Consider the following 17,535-nt stretch of genomic DNA (forward strand, 5'->3'; position numbering starts at 1 on the left):
TGTTAGCATGATTAATTATTCTTATTGCCTGAAGTGGAGTTTGACTCCATTGGTGGCATTCTTGCTCAGCTCAGGATGAATGGGAATCCTCATACTCATTTCTTTAATGTTTCAGAGTTATGATGAGTGGCTCCAGGAATTCAAAGAGAAGAGCACAGAAGCTGGGAAGCAGAAAGCACCGGCTGGAGTGTCTTTGGTAAGAAGGTCCTAGAAATGGAGGCTCCAGGCTTGGCCCAGAATATTATTATTGCCAGAATAGACTTTGTAGGCTTATGGTGCCATATTTTTTTTTTAAAACTTGGGGGTTAGAGATAGGTTCTGTGTTTTTGTCATGACTAACATGCAGCTCTTCCTGGATTGTTTCAGGATTTAGCCTCTAAGTTAAAAGAGGCTGAGGAAGCCCAAAATACTTTACAGTCCGAATGTGACCAGTACCGAACCATCCTTGCAGAAACGGTGGGTTTAATGTCTTCAGCTGTTCATGGATCTGTGATTTTTGTCTTTGGGGGCCTTCTTCCTCCACTGGTGCATGGTCTATGACTTAAAGGAAATGATGTCTGAGAGCTACTGGGACCTCCATATTCATCATCCTGTCAGCAGTCAGGGGAGGAGTCCTGATTGTGGTCCTTAGACCTCACAAATAACCTGTCACCATAACAAGCCTTTCCTAGTTGGAATATAGTGTCCCCAAGTTTGTTCTCCACAGACACGGCCTTTCAAAACACCAGGTTACCTTCTTATTACGATAAGAGATTAGAATAAGACTTTGGAGAATTATGCATGTATTCTGTAGTTAGATGGGAATTATTTATTTCAAAAGTATTTGCATTCCATCTGTAATTCTACACAGGATTTCCCAGGAAGGTGATCTAAGTTCTAGAATGGGAAAAGGAATGGGGCTTCAGAAATAGCACTTTTGCACTTTTTGGGAGGTTTTTGCTCACAAGTTCTGACACTACAAGTTCAAGGTTCTCATGTTGTTGCCATGGGCTAGACTAATAAGTTCTGGATTGGGAAAAGGAATGAGGATTCAAAAATAGCACTTTACAGGATTTTCTGAAGGGGCAAACATGGAGTTTTCCTTGATGAGAAACAGCATGGCAAAAAGGGAAGTAGCAGTATCCTGGTTCTAATTGTATGAAATGACGAATCATGTGGGATCTTATCTTCTCTGGTCTTTGCTTCTTCATTTTCCTAAATGAGTATGTTGAACTAAATGACCTTTCATATCTCTTCTGAGTCTAAGTCATGAGAAGAAGAGGCTTAAAGAGGCCACTGGGGTGAGGAAAAGAGACTTCGAGGTACCAGACCTCAAGTACGCAGCAGAGGAGGTCTTCAGAAGGATAATTGATATATGCTTCCAGCCTACTTTTTTGTCTTCTGAAACTGTAAAAAGCCATATGCTGGACAAAAATTAGATTTGCATTGTCTTATGTCCCTTCTGCTAGCCCCTCTCCATGTTCTGTCCTCTGAGAGAACATAACAAATAACAACAATTCTTAATCACATCATAGAGCCAAAGAATGACTTACTTAATAAAAAAAAAAAAAAAAAGAAGAAGAAGAAGAAAAATTAGGGATCAGAATAAAACAAAAAAGGAATTTAGACAATAACTTGAGTTTTTTTTAATAATTCTGCAGTCCTATGATATATGAGCTAAATGAAGAATAGGGATAGGGGGAAAAACATTTAAGTGAGGAGAATCTATATAAACGGGAAGTGAGAAACGAGATATTTCATGTAGTAACAGCAGTACTGTTTGAAAAGTAATTGAATGACTAAGTTATTTTGAATAATGTGATCATTCAAGTCGACTACAAAAGATTTATGAAGGAAATGCTATCCACCTCCAGAAGAAGAATTGATATGTGGAATTAAGTATATTATGGTTCTACATATATATATATGTATTAAAGGTTTGCTTTCTTTAATGTAGGGTTGGAAAGGAGGGAGGAAGATAACTCACAACTCAACCAGAAAATTTAAAAAACAAAAACGGGAAATAACAGTCATCTTATGGCATTCTCAATGCCTTTATACTTCGTTCCTTTTTTTGTATTCCCAGTGCTAAGGTACAAGACGTGGCACATAATAAGTACTTAATAAAAACTTACTGACTGAGCTTGATGGCATGAGGATGACTGGGTGGGCTTTTTCTTTTGTTTTTTTAACCATTACCCTTATATGATCAATCTCTTAGGAAGGCATGTTGAAAGACCTTCAGAAGAGTGTGGAGGAGGAAGAGCAGGTATGGAAAGCCAAGCTCACAGTATCAGAAGAAGAACTACAGAAGGTAAATGCTGATGAAGTTGCTTTGGCTACTTGACTGTTATCTCATTTTTCTCCCTTTCTCTTTTCCTCATCCAAGATAAGAAATTTAGAGAAAGCCACATTAGGGCAAGGGGAAATTGGACAGTTGAATTTGGAGTGAGGATTCCTTAACTTTACCTCAAGAGGAATAAATATTCTGGAGGGGACATTCAAGTTAGAGCAACAGTGCTTCTCGATGTCTCTTCCTAGATCTCTGATACAGTATTGGTTTTGTTTCATAGTCACAAATCAAAGTGAAACATCTTGAAGAATCCATGGAGAAGTTAAAAGGAGACCTACAGAATACAGCTCAGGTAAGAAGTTTCTTTGCTTTGGGGAAGAAAAATGTCTTAATTTTAACAGGTCCCAGATCTTCATGTGGAAACCTTGGAGAAAAGAGAGCTCATGGGTTGATTGCAGGATATCAGCCATCCTTATAGATAGGTTATACAATCAGCTGTCCACCCACCAAGGATTTATCATTCTTGGTTTTGATTTTGATTTTTTTAATGATGGTTGAGTTTTCTTTAATTACATAAATTTTATGTCCTTCCCTATATTTATCAGTGTCAGAAGGATGCTGACACAGCTTTTATAAATCTGTTACCTCTACCCATTGCTGTACTGAAATACCTTCCCAGGTCTCTCACCACCACGTTGGCATGCCAACTGTTTGTCTTTTTGGGGGGGGAGGGGATCTTTTTTTCTCTTAACTTTTCTGCAGCATTTGCCGTGGTAGACCATGTCTTTCCTCCTTCCCTGTCCGTGCCCTTTCTCTCACAGCTCTCATCCTGCCTCACTAATAGCGCCTTCTTTGTCTTTTCTACTGGTTCATCTCTTCTGCTCAGGTTCTGCCTAAGACCCTCTCTTCTTTTCTCTCTATACTCTCCCTTGGTGATCTTATCTACTCCCATGGCTTCAGTTGTCACCTTTGTGCAGGTAACCTCCAAATCCGTATCTGCTTCTAATACCTCCCCAGAAGGCCGGGCCCGTGTTACCAACAGCCTGCTGACTGTCCCTCCAAATGCCTCACCAGCACCTTCGACACCCCCGCTCTCAAACAGAGCTCACCGTCTCCCCTCCCATACCTGTTCTCCTCCCATTTCTGTGCATGGCGTAGCTTTGTCTCCCAGATTCATGAATCTGATCAGTTCCCAAGTCTCCTCTTCTCTGGCTCTTCCTCTCCACTTTCCCTCAGGCCTTCATGTCCTCTCATCAGACTGACAGAGCCTCTAGGCCAGGCTCTCTCCAGTCTGTCTTCCCTCCTGCTGCCCAGGTAATTTCCCTGGTGGGTTACTCCAATTCTTCTATGCAATACACCCTTCCCTGGACTACTCACATTGCTCCTGCTCTAGGCAGGCCCTCATCACCTCTGACCTGAACTGCTGCTGTGGCCTTCTGAGGGGTCTCCTTGCCTCAGGCTTCTCTACAGTAATGGCTCCTGTGAGATGCTAGGGGCTCCCTGTGACCTCTGGGCCCCTGTCTGTCCTTATTGTTTGGGGTTCCCCCTTATGCATTCTGGGGAGCAGCCAGATTGCCCTCGGGTGGCAGTCTGGGCCCTTCCACAATTGAGCTCACTGTTTATCCAGTCTTCTTTCATATGACTCACCCTCTCATATTCTACTTCTCAGCCCATTCTCATCCTGCTCTTTCCTGTCTCTGTGCTGCTGTTCATGCGTTCCCCAAATCCTGAACTAGACTCCTCTTTCCTACCCACTCCCAGCCCATTTCTGGTTCCTGAAGTCCTGGCTTCTTTGAAGGGCCCACTCAGATACCACCTCTACTATCTGAAGCCTTCCTTAACACCCCCACCTGCCACCCTAGGTGTAAGTGATTTCTCACTTTGTCAGACCACTTCTCTTGAATCTCTCCTTTGTATTTGTCTTACTTTTCTTTGTTATAGTAGTTATTGGGGTACCTTCATACCCTTCTTTGAATTATAAACTCCTTGAAAGCAGGGCCTGTATCTTAGCCAATTTTATACCCCAGCAATTAGCAGTACAGTTGAAGGCATGTACATGTTTACTGAATTTATTGAATTGAATCAAATAACTGAGGAGAGCTTCAAGAAACTGAAGAATCATGGTGCTGGTGGGTGATATTTTCTTTTACACCTGGCCTAATTTCTCCTAAGACAAAAGCAGGGCTTTTTGTTTGTTTATTTGCCTTTATTTGGTTTTTTAATTTCCCACCCCTAAATTCATTAGTGTTCAGTCTATGGAATTCTCTTGGTTGTCCTTAAAGTTCAGCAATTCCCATTCAACTAATGCTTGTGTTATTTAATGCCACTGTGACTTCAGGGCTATTGTCTCATTTGTATGATGATGTGTATTTGTGTCAAGGTCAAAGAACATGCAGCTCTCTTAGAGGCACGGCTGGAAGAACACATGTCGGCATCCACTGCAGAATGTCAGAAATATGCAAAAGAGGTAGAGTTGGTAAGTAGGTGGTAATCTCAGCAGGCCCTGGCTCTGCACTGTCCCTTCTCTCCCCAGTCCCCCCCAAGTAAGCGTTAGCATGGGGCTAGATGGGAGGCTTGCTCACAAGTTCTGACACTGGAAGTTCAAGGTCCCAGCTAAGTTTTTGTCACCATGGGCTATACTGATTTTCTTTTCAAGGACAGCTTGGCCATCTGGGACAGTGAGGAAATAGTTGGTTATCTCTTTATTTTTAAGAATCTAACTGTAGTCCCTTTATTTGAAACTCCCCTAAGCTGAGGGTCTCTCCTTCCTAGAGACTAGGAAAGAATCAGAATGATTCTGTTGGGGGGATGAGCCTATTGACTGTACAGTGCCTGAGCTGCTGTCTTAGTTTAGGACCCTTGCCTGCACCATGGTATGCTTCACATGCCACTGGATGATTGATCACCTCTGAAGGAGGGAGAGACCCCCGAAAGTACTGATGGATGACTGATTTAAGCTAGCTTTACCAAGGCAGAAAGAGAAAACTTGGAATTTCTGATTGGGCTTTAGTCATATATGGGAGCTGCCTTATAATCTTTTCCCAAAGATTTTGGAAAGTTTCTCTTCTGTCTCTTCAAAGTGAGACCTTGAATTCAAAGAATCTAGTAAACTCATTTCCTTTAGTTGTTTCTATTAACACTTTGTCTTTCTGTTTGGTATTTAGATGATATGGCTGATGACTCATAGTTTGATGTTGTGTTTTGTTTTTCTCTTTCTTCTGCTCCCACTAACACTTTTCTCTTTCTCATCTTATAAACAAAGTTGAGGGATCTTTTAACAGAAGCCCGAGAGCAAATGGATGCAACTAACAGTGAAGCACAGAAGCAGAGCAAGGAACTTGCGCTGGTAACTAAGCTTTGGTTGCAATATATGGGGACAAAGTGTGTGAAAGAAGCGCTGTATGAATGTTGTTGAGAGTGCATTTAAAAATGTTATCTTGGGGCAGCTAGGTGGCTCAGTGGATAGAGCACCAGCCCTGATGTCAGGAGGACTTGAGTTCAAATCTGGCCTCAGACACACTTCCTAGCTGTGGGACCTTGGGCATGCCAGTTGCCTCAGGAAAAAACATCACCACCAACAATAAAAAAAAGTTAACTTTTTTTTTTTTTATTTAAATATCATTCAGTTGATTTAGGAGACCAGAATTGAGTTTTAATGTATAGATGCAATTTTTTTCAGTGGTGGTGCAAGACTTTTTCATTTGAGGGTCTGGGCTCTTCTTCTAAGTCCTTGCCCATAATCATTTATTCCAAGATTTCTTAAACTTTTTCTACTCATAACCCTTTACACCTGAGAAAAAGTTTTTTTCTCAATAGTATTTTATTTTGCTAAGTGAAGTGAGTAGAGCCAAGAGAACATTGTACAAAGCAACAAGATTATGTGATGATCAATTCTGATAGATGTGGCTCTTTTCAAAAGTGTGAGGTGATTCAGGCCAGTTCCAATAGACTTGTGATCGAAAGAGCCTTCTGTACCCAGAAAAAGGACTGTGGAGACTGAATGTGGATCACAACATAGTATTTTCACCTTTTTTATTATTGTTTGCTTGTTGTGTTTTTTTCTCATTTTTTTTCCTTTTTGATGTGATTTTTCTTGTTGTAGCATGATTAATGTGGAAACAGACATAGTAGAATCACATGTTTAACCTATATTGGATTACTTGGTGTCTGGGAGAGAAAATGTAGGGAAAAGAAGAGGAAAAAAATTTGAGATACAAGGTTTTAGAAGAGCAAATGTTGAAAACTATATTTGCACATATTTTGAAAAGGCTATTTTTTTAAATAGCATTTTATTTTTCTGATTATATGTAAAGATAATTTTCAATGTTCCTTTTTGTAAGATTTTGGGTTGGATATTTTTTTCCTTCCCTCCTTTATCACCCTCCTCCCTAAGACAGCAAGCAGTCTGATATAGATTACATATGTACAGTCATTTAAAGCACATTTTCCTATCTGTCATGTTGTACAAGAAAAATCAAAATTAAAGGGAAAAATCATGAGAAAGAAAAAACAAATAAAAAAAGATGACAATACCATGCTTCAATCTACATTCAGTCTCCATAGTTCTCTCTGGTTATGGATGGCATTTTCCATCCCATGCACAATTTCTATCCCAATTGGAATTGTACTGTATTGCTGAGAAGAGCTGATTTTATCATGGTTGATCATTACATAATCTTGTTAACTGTGTACAGTGTTCTCTTGGTTCTGTTCAATTCACTCAGCATCCACTGATGTACATATTTCCAAGTTTTTCTGAAATCATCCTTCTCATCATTTCTAATAGAACAATAATATTTCATTATGTTCATATACTATAACTTCAGCCATTTCCCAATTGATGGGCATTCACTCAATTTCCAATTCCTTGTCACCACCAAAAAAAAAACAAAACAAAAAAACTACAAACAATAGTGTATTTTTGCACATCTGGGTCGTTTTCCCTCTTTTATAATCTCTTTGGGTATAGACCCAGTATTGGCACTGTTGGATCAAATAATATGTTCAGTTTTATAGTCTTTTGTTGCCTGAGAAATTTTTACACGATCCTGGGTATATGGGTATATAAAAAGATATATAGATCAAACATTTATTGATAATAAATTATAATTTTATGACCTTTCCTCCCCCATGTTCAGTTACAAAAGATTTTCCATGAGTTCATATGCCACAGTTTAAGAAGCCTTTCTTTTTAAATGAACTCAGATTTCTCACATTCTCCTGTATGGAAACATCAGTACTCTAAAACCACATGGATTAAAGAAAAATTGTGTTTCCGGCATCCCCTTGGGAGTGAAGTGGTGAATGTCTTTCTCTTTCCTCAGACCAATTTAACTTGTTGGGCTTTGATATCCCATGATAGACCTAGTAGGGTTTAACTTGTTTAAAGAGCAGTGATATCAAGATTTCATTGGATTCCCCATTTGGGATAATGAAAAGAATGCCAGGCTGAATATTAGGAGACAGTGCCACTAATTCCCATTCTAAGCCACCATAGCCTCTATTTCATCATCTGCAAAATGAGAAGACTGAACCTTATCCCTAAAGGCTCCTCCAGTGTGAAAATGTTATAATTCTAAGTCATATTTTTTATAAAATTGGTCTCAATCCTTTTAAAAAAAATATACCAGAGACAGTTTGAATTTTACATGCAACACTGAGTTTTAGGCTAAGTGGAATCTAGATTAATTTATAATTTTAAATTATCCAGTTTTTCCCAAGAAATCTTCCAGGCAGTGTTTAGGTTTGTTTGAATCAGACACTTAATGATAATGACCTTTTTATCATATCTGTTCCATTTTAAAGATTCTTCATTTAATCCAAATTGGCAGGAATTTGAGTTATTGTCTTTACGTCAGATTTTGGGGGGAGAGAGTTCTTGGTAAATTTGAAATGGAAAAAAAATTGAAAAATTTTAAATGTAAAAATCCTTCTTTGAGGAAAGGATCCTAGAATCGTTCTGTTGTGCAAATTGTGCTGAATAGGTTATGGAAAGACCAGGCCTTAAAATGTTCTTGGGCCTTGGAATCAGTCTATGAATAATGGAAATGTTCATGAGGTCCCTGGAAATATGATAAAACTCTGGTCTTTCCTAACCACCATCCAGAATTAGGATAGCTCCATGTAACCTCTCCTCTATTAAACATCCAAGAAAAATATATTTTGATCTACAAGACTTATATTTTTTGGAAAAGGTTCCCTATTCTGTGCTCACAAAGGCACCACAAAATATGTGCTTTACTTTTGAATATGTTGGTTTTACTTTTAGAAAGAAATGTTGTTCCTCTATATCAGCACATTTAAAGTATCAAATCAGTTAACCCTGAATTCTATGCTTTACCAGTTTCAGTGAGTATAGTCAACTTAGGGAGGATAAAGGGCAGTTGTTTCCCCAGCCCCTATTCAGTTAAGTGATTTTTATACCCTAGATTATCCTACCTAAGTGGTAGTGCTCTCACTTATTTATGCATTCATTTATTTATTCATTTACTCATTCATTTATTCATTTATTTTTTAAGAGTTCTTACCTTAGATCTCCATGTGCCATGCTTACCAACCTAAGGCCTGTCCAACTGGCTGCATTAGACAGTCAAGGAAGCATGTGCTTGTAGCAACTGTGTATATGAATGTGTGTGCAAGTGTGGGTTATACCTGAGCAAAACTCGCCCATCCCTATTTCAGGTCAGGAAGCAGTTGAGCGAAATGAAGAACCATGTACAGGATGGTGAAGTTGTTGGGTCGCAGGCTGACCTAACTGAGCAGGAACCTCTCGAGGTTAGTTAGGGCGGTGAGACTGATCCCCTGACCACTCACCCCTAATCCTGTTATGCTCATCTTCCTTCTCACCCACTTCTTCCCTTTCTCCCTGGCTCTCAACTATGCCGTGGCACTCCATTTGCTAGTGATAACTGCATGAACTCCATATGTTGTGTCTTAGCCATGTGTTGGGCTGTTCCTTTGAATATGCTTTTAACGTGGGTTGGATGAGATCAAGGGGGAAGGTGGGAAACTCCCAGAATCTTGTAACTTTTCCAGGTGACGTGCTTACTTTTAAATCATTCTGTTTTACCTAAATACACCAAACAATATAGTTTGTTTAGTTTTGCTGTTGGGTTCTCTGGGATGGTTGGGAAATGAGGGAAAGAAGGGAAAGACAGTTTCAGTGAGTGGAGCTGGGGAAAGAGAACCTCACATGGTGATGAGTAGAAGCATAGTCTTTGTGAGGGGTCACTAGTACAATGGAAAGGACACTCCACTGGCTTTACTGCAAGCCACCTGACTTCCTGGAATTTAGTGTCCTTAAAATGGAGGTGATAGTACTTGGGCTATCTGCTTCATAAGAAAGTTTCAAGACAAGTACTTTCAAAAATGCTATTGGTAGATGAGCTCTTATTACAGATTAGAGTTGATGGGGATATAAAGCAATTGGAATAGAGCTGAGGGGCTTTTGTTCCAAGAATATTACTAAGTAAGATGATGGTGTGTGGTGGTAAAGAGGAGCTCTTTCCCTTTTACTCTTTTAATTCTCTCTTTTTCACTGTTGAGTTCTTGTCATATAATTTGTATAAGGGGGAATGGTTTTTCTAGCTTGTTGCCTCTGAAGTCCCTGCTAATAAATTTTTGTCAGAGAATCCTAAATTGGAGCAGCTAATTAATAAACATTTATTAAGTACCTATTGTGTTCCAGACACTGTGCTAAGTGCTAAGGGTATTATAAGGGCATCTCCAGCCTCAAAGATTTTACAATGTAATAGGCTGTAAAGAGGAGGAAAAAAAAAAAACTGCCTCTTGTTCTTAGCTAACCTTTACCTAGAACTGCTCTAGATACCAAAAGAGACATAAATTAGTGATGGTTATCTGCCCTGGCATTCCCCAGTTTTTATTCATACAGAGTTGGCAAAGGTTATGTAATCATTTCTTACCTTCCCCCACTCCCCCAAAGTGTTTCAAGAAGCCCACTATTGTACTTCTGGATTTCTTTCCCCATTCCCATCTCTCACTCTTTCCAAGCTCCCATCCTTTGGGTTCAGTCCTGACTGATGGTAAATCTCTTCCTCAGACTGGTGAAGGGGGCATCACCTAGCTGCCTGACTTAAGTAAGCCTGTTGTTTCCTAAAGAAGTATGGGAAGCCTTTGAAACACTGTCCTAAAATTAAACAATCCTTCCCTCATGGAGGCGAGGGAAGACTATATCTAAGTGAAGGGCAGGTTCTAGAGTTCATGTCTTAGTATGGCTTCATTGTCTTCTGATAGATTCTAATTGCATATGTGTTTGTATGTAGCTGAAAACACAGCTAGAGCAGACAGAAATGCTCCTAGAGAAGGAACAGATCCAGCGGCAGAAGCTTACAGCGGAATTTGAAGAGGTAAGCTCTTTAACCTGGGATATGTATACCTAAAAAGAATTGGGTGGGTGAGCAATAAGAAATTATAGTCGTCCTCAGATGTCATAATCCTATCCCCCTTTTCCAACCTTGATAGGACACCTTTCACCCTGAGAAGAATGGAAAAAACTGGGTGATAGTTTTGTAATGTTAGTGAGCATTTTGATGCACTTGAGAGTTTAGGGAAGAGATCTGTGGGTGAGATTGGCAAGCAAGACAGAAGTTATCATTACCTATGGCCAGGTGGTCAGATCTGACCCTGCTGAGAGTCGGGTATGGAGAGAGGCAAGGTGAACTAGAATTCTTGCTGACCTCTTGAGGGTGTGGGATCACATCCGGGCCTTCCCTGACCCACAGTATGGTGGCAGTGCTGTGCTGCTAAGCCCAGAGGACTCAGAGGAGCAGGCCTATAAGTATTGGAGGGAGCTGGGATATCATGCGGGGACCTACTCTACTGACAGGTACCTCCAAGTAAGAAAATTTTCTTTTGTGATTCTACATAAAAGATTATTCTGAGAAACATTCCACAGCCTTCACCAGATGACCAGAGGGATTCATGACACCACAAAAGTAAAGAACCCAAGTAGTTCTGTGGAGTCCTGTGACTGTTGGCTCTCCTTTTTGTAATAAGCCTTTCTGATTCTAGGGCAACAAGCTCATAATGTACCCCACACTGAAATGGAAACCCTCCTAGCTTAAGTAGGACCTGCTGAATCATGGCTTTGAGGTCACAGAAACATGTCTATGCCAGGAGGACATAGCAGAGTTGGAGTTCAGTCAAGTGACCTGCATGTGAATCTCAAACCATAATAGCCTAACAAGTTGCTGTTCCATGAAATTTGCAACAGCTTTTTCTCCCCCTTGTTTGTCCTCTCCTTTAACTCTTTGGCCATCTTCTCACCCCATCATTGCTTTAAACGCTAGGCCAAAGGATTAGAATCCACTTGGAGCTAATGCTCACAGGATCCCTGCAAAATGAGCCCAGTAGGATTGGGGAAGGTCTATTTGATTTAAGGGCCCTCTTGGTTTCCCTGGATCCTTCGAGACAACTTAAGTCCCATCCTCTCTATGAGTCTTTCCTGGTCCCTGCCAGCTGCCAGCGCCTTTCTCTTTTGGATTGCCTTCATTTATTCTGTCTAGTATGTACCTTGATAGTTACACATTGTCTCCCCCATTGCAGTGTACACTTCTTAATAAATGCTTTTCACCAACTAGATGAATATTACAGGCAAAGGAGAGTAATTATGCATACTGCTTAATTTAGTGCTGTACACACATTCTCCTTTTCAAGTCTGAAACACTGAAACATCTGTTAATAGGAGCTCAGTAATTACCTTTTTTCATCTGGTGCTCCACAAATACTCTGTTATGGGCAACAAGACTCTATTTGGAGTTCTACCTCTGCCATTTATTGGGCAGTGATGACCTTAACTGTCAATCTCCTAATCTCAGTGTATTGAAGTTTCCTTGTCTCTAAAATGAGGATAAGAGTATTTCTAATGTCTGCCTGCCTCGGTTGTTACAAAGAAAGCCCTCGGTCAATGTTCCATAAATCTGAATTGTCCTCATTGTCATAACGACTAGGTAATGATTAATTGTTGGCATCAGAATTTGATGCTTATGCTCTTAATACTGTCTTGCATTCCCTCGTCTTATTTCTGATTTTGACTATTTGGGTGCTCTAGATAGAGTATTTAACCGGGTCCTATCTTCTGCTTCCCTGAAACTCTCTTTAAACAAGGCCCAGAATTCAGTGTGTAATTTACAAGCAGAATTGGAGAAGCTTCGAACATCCACTAGCATGGCGTCTTCAGAAACAGAGGAAGCTGTTCAGTTGAAGGTAAATGTCTTAACTCATCCTTCAAGCTAATTCTGCCAGAAGGCCACAGTGCCAGGGGATGGGCTGGCTGCGTGGAGCTCTTGGTAGATCGCCAGGATATCAGTCCACACAGACACACTTTGGGGAAGTAGGGTAGAGAATTCGCTGGTACCACTATGGAATTCCCTACAACTTATCTGCTGTGCCATTTATTGTATTTCCTTCACCTCCCCCAGTTATTCATTTCAGTACCCAACTCTCTTTGCAGAGGAGCAGGGAAAGTCAGAAGCACCAATTTTTATCTTTTTCCTTTAACTCTTTGCTCTAAGGGAGCAATATTAAGGAATGTGTAAGGCATTTTTTTAAATGACTTTTTTAAAGGTACAAGTTATGAGAATACTGAGGTTTATATATTGGTGTCCATATTTTTGTTTCTATCACAAATTAATACTTTAAGATAGGAATAGACATGTTTAACATATATTGGATTGCTTGCCATCTAGGGGAAGGGGTGGAAAGAAGGGGGAAAATTGAAATACAAAGTTTTGCAGAAGTTAATGTTGAAAAATTATCCATGCATATGTTTTGAAAATTAAAAAGCTTTAATAAAAAAAAAAATTCCATCCTCAAAAAAAAAAAAAAAAAAAAGATAGGAATGGGCATTGGACCTGGATTATAGTTGGGTGGAACTATATGAGGAAATTCTCCTTATCTGTGGAGCTTGGCACATTCTGGCACACACTGCAATTTATAGTCTCAGAGCAGGGATTGTGAATATGGGATCTGTGAATTTAAAAAAGTTTTTAATTTGATAAGTAGATTTCACTGTAATTAGTTTCCTTTGTAATACTAACAATTTTATTTATTTTCACAATTTTCAAAATTGCATTTTAATTTATGAATTTCCTTTGTAATCCTGTGTCTTTTGTTTTATACATTTATAACATCAATCTGATAGGGGGTCTATAGACCTATGACTCAGAAACATTGATGACATTGTGTTGAGAAGAGGTCCTAAAGCTTCACCAGGCTGACAAAAGGATCTATACATTAATCTTTTTGGAGAGTATCGGGTTGCCAAAGAGTTCAGGATTGGTGGGGAAGGGGAGTATTCATGTGACCAGTGTGTGTCAGAAGTAGGGAATGCAGGCCCTTGTACTCTTCTAGGTTACATGGGATATTTAATAAAATCTGATGTCAGCTCCCTCACTGGCATCTTTCTCATTAGAAGTAACTTTTCTTGTCTGTGTATTGGGGTGAGTGAGTGTGCTTTCTTTCTGGTAAGGCCATTCTGGGCCAGTGATCTGGGATTGGTTGTAGGGGGTCCCTTCCCCCCAGGCTCAAAACTTGGTTCAGATTGTGTGCAGTCTGTACTGAAAATGTGGTACAAGATTGTCTTCCTGGTGCTGGGCATTCAAAAAACTAGAGACAGTCTGAATAGTCCCTTCTATTGGTGATCCACAGGAAAGACTGGAAAAAGAAAAGAGGTTAACAAAGAGCTTGGGTCAAGCTGCTACCAAGCTCCAAGGGCTTTTGAAGATGACTCAGGAGCAGTTAACCCAGGAGAAGGAAATGGTAAAGAAGCTACAAGAGAAGCTGGAGAAAACGGTAGGGAACCTTCCCTCTCTCCTCTGGCTTGGGGGGGGGGGGGGGGGGGGGTAGGAGGGTTGAATCCTTTGTTAAGGACCCCATACCTCGAGTTATCTCTTAGAACCCCTCGGGGGCCGGGGCTTTATTACTCTCTCTGTTCTGCAGTGGGGGAGGCTGAGGCAAACAGGAGTTAAGTGACCCACTCTTTACCACTATTAATGATGACAGATACTATGTGCCTGGCACAGTGCTTAGCACTTTATAATTATAATTATTACCACTTGAGCCTCACAGCAACTGTGGGAGAGAAGTGCTATTATCATCCCCATTTTACAGATGAGAAAACTGAGGCAAATAGGGGCTCAGGGACTTGGGTAGCATCACACGTCTATTAAATGTTTGAGGCCAGATTTGAATCCAGGCCTTCCTGACTCCAGGCCTGGTGCTCTATCCACTGCATCAGCAGCCAGCTCGAAGACCTAACCTGATTTTTTCTCCGCTAATGGGGGATCCTGCACAAAGTCAATGTCCGTATGTTTGCCCTTGAAGGGATTAAGATAGGAACTGCTAAAGAGGGGGAGACACAAGCACTTGGGGCCCTTCTTTTCTCTTTGGTCATGGTTGGCCGCCAGCAGCTTTTAGCCCACTCACTCCTGACTGATGAGATTTTGGGCAATCTGTGATCCTTCCCCTGCAGAGCTAGGGTTTGGGGAGAGATCCTATCCAGCGGGGAGTGGGATCATGCTACCTTTGGGCACCTGGGGTTGTGGAAGGCAGGGGGATCTGCGTGTCTTCGGTACAGCTGCGGGGGCCGCTTCTCCCACCGGGCCTGCTATGGCTCCCCCTTGTCTAACTGTGTTCTCTTCCCCAGGAGGATGCCGGCAGTGCGAAGGAAGGGACCTCTGTCTGAAGCACCTCTGGACAAAAGTTCCTTATTCAACTTTACCAAAATGCCTTACACATTCCTTAAAAACAAACCAACCTGAAAAAAATACACATGTTCCACATCCTGTAGCTATGAGACAGAAGCCATTAGTGAACCAGAACCTTTTAGATTCACACAAAACATACTACAGGCACCACCTTTGTAAGGAATCTTTGTAATGTTTTCTAAAACGGTGTTCCCTGGGTCAAGCCCTGGACTGTCAGGAATCGGACTCCAAAGCCTTTATTAACTCTTCTGTGTGAACAGAACCCATGAATGTGTGAAACCAGGGGAGGGGGTGGGGGGAAGGGAGGGAGAAAGTCTATGTATCTGTACGTCAATCAGTGCAATTGTTTTTTGTTGGGGGTTGGGGTGGGAGTGACTGTTTCTGCAGAGTCATTGAAAATGGGGAGAAAGAGCCAGCTTGAGAGGGAAGTGTCAAGAAAGTGGGCCACGCAGTTGCCAACAAGACCTGATTGTGAATTTCTGGATGATACTGCTATTAAAACCAATGTTGTAGCCGTTGGGGGCGTCCCTGGTTTTCTTTCCCACAGGGGTTGGCTTTTGTAGGCTGGGGTCCTCAGGTTTCCATGAACTTCTAGGGCAGAAGTGAAGGTTAGGACAAGAAGGGCTCAGTTCAAGTAGTAGGAATGAAATGTTCATTTTCTTCCTCAAGCTAGTCAATAGCATTCATACGGGGGCCCATCATAGGATACAGAAGCAGCAGAAGGAATAGGAAGCATCTTGCCTACCCATTTTCCCGTCTCCCCCTCCCCCCTCGCTCTTTCCCCAAACTTTAACATTAGCAGGCCAAATGCAGGCAATAATCCTCCCCAGTTGGGTCGCTGCTGACACCCTAGCCCTAAAGCTTCCAATGAGATACTTTTTTCCTTTGTTATCTCCATCAGAGAATTAGGGGGAAATGAACTGGTGTAACACCTGGCAACCAGATAGAATTAGCTATTCTTTACCTTCTCTACCCACAGCCTTGGGAGTTGGGTTGTGGGTGGCCTTGTACATAGCAAAGACCAAGCTTTGCGAATAAACAAGGTATCTCCATCCTAGACTTGGAAAAATATTTATGCCCTGCCTGTAAGAGGCTGCTCTGGCTGAAACAATGAAAAGTTCACGTTGGTTGGAGTTGGGGTGCAGTGATTTTAGCTTGCCAAACAGAAAGGATGTTGTCCATAATATTTGTCACTTCAGAAAAATCCACACCATCCCTCAAAATGCACATAGTAGATGTGGTTCAGTGGAGAATGCTTTGTATCATTGCAAAGAATTGGAAGGGTAAGGTCCTAGACCTGAGTCTGTTGTGTAGGTTTGGGAGTGGTACTTAACCTTCCTATATGTTTAGTCTTTATTAATATTTAACCTATTTGCCATTTTTTTTTAAATTCCCATCCCCCAGGATAGGAACAAACCTTTCAAACCAAAACAAACCTTTGATCCCTTTGAAAGAAAGTTGCTTTATTTAAAGCAAGTACAAGGGTAGCAGATGATAGCAGAGTCTATTTAATCATCATGCACTGACATCTGACAAGGGAGAACTTCCCTGATTTTGTGACAGAAGTCCAAAAAAAACCCCTTACTTCCCTGAAGCCCAGTGTTGAAGAAAGATCCCTAGATTCACAATCTAAAGATACAGATTCAAATTCTAGCTCAGCAATTTACTAAACTGTGATCTGAGCAAGATACCTCCCTGCCTCAGTACTAGATGGCCTATAAGGTGATGTCCAGAGCTCAGCTGCTGATTCTCTGGGGAGCTTTCCTCTGAGCTTGGAGCTTAGGGACTTTTGAGTTGTGTTCTAAAAGCTGTCCTGGGGACCTGGCAGAATACTGGCTCCCATCTCCACAGCTCTTTACAAAGGACCTTCCTCGGCACAACTGGTAGTGGGCCGAGAGGGCTAATGACATGCCCAGGTGACATTTGAGCGGGAGGCTTTTGATTCTGGCCCTGAAGAGAAGGCAAGAGACTGGTCTAAAATCACCTGGCCAGGGAGCGCAGGCTCTGGGACTTGAACTCTGAGTCTTGTATTCTTCCATTCATACCATCCTGCCTTCCTAACATCTAATCAGGCGAGCTCTGCTCTCTCTCCTCTGTAATACTAACTTACTTAGCACAGATCACGCATGTGTGGACCTGTTTCAGCCTCATCTACGTGAGGCAGCTAAGTGGTACAATGAATAGATAAGAGAACTGGGCTTGAAGCCATGAGTTCAAATCACTAAATTCGGTAAACTGTAAAATTTACTGTAAATTGTACCTCATCTATAAATGAACTAGAGAAGGAAATGGCAAACCACTCCAGTATCTTTGCCCAGAAAATCTCAAGAGGTCACAAAGCATCAGACAACTGAAAAATGATTTTTAAAAATTACAGTAAGACTTTAGATTACACATTTAAGGATCCCTTCTTTAGACTAACATAAGTACTCTTCTGACTTTTTAACATAAAGCAAATGCTTATTAAATATTTATTATTGTTCAGGAAATTTATTGGGGTTGGAGCTCTCTCCTTGCCTTAGAGGTGTTGAGGATTTA

At 41.1% G+C, this 17,535-nt stretch overlaps 1 protein-coding gene across 3 annotated transcripts in view; it reads left to right on the forward strand.

Moving 5' to 3' along the window:
- The window catches only part of RRBP1 (ribosome binding protein 1), a 121,956-nt gene extending 106,442 nt beyond the window's left edge, over nt 1-15,514 (forward strand). Inside the window, exons 14-24 of one of the 3 annotated variants that reach the window (XM_051975884.1) lie at nt 116-196; nt 367-456; nt 2,201-2,293; nt 2,553-2,624; nt 4,653-4,748; nt 5,535-5,618; nt 8,954-9,046; nt 10,555-10,638; nt 12,398-12,496; nt 13,940-14,083; nt 14,937-15,514. In XM_051975884.1, the coding sequence (XP_051831844.1) occupies nt 116-196; nt 367-456; nt 2,201-2,293; nt 2,553-2,624; nt 4,653-4,748; nt 5,535-5,618; nt 8,954-9,046; nt 10,555-10,638; nt 12,398-12,496; nt 13,940-14,083; nt 14,937-14,975 (975 nt within the window). In that variant the 3' untranslated portion in view covers nt 14,976-15,514. The other 2 variants (XM_051975885.1, XM_051975886.1) reach the window with 2 other exon arrangements.
- Nucleotides 15,515-17,535: the final 2,021 nt, after the last annotated feature.

Source organism: Antechinus flavipes, chromosome 2 (genome assembly GCF_016432865.1).
Source record: "Antechinus flavipes isolate AdamAnt ecotype Samford, QLD, Australia chromosome 2, AdamAnt_v2, whole genome shotgun sequence".
Taxonomy (NCBI): domain Eukaryota; kingdom Metazoa; phylum Chordata; class Mammalia; order Dasyuromorphia; family Dasyuridae; genus Antechinus; species Antechinus flavipes.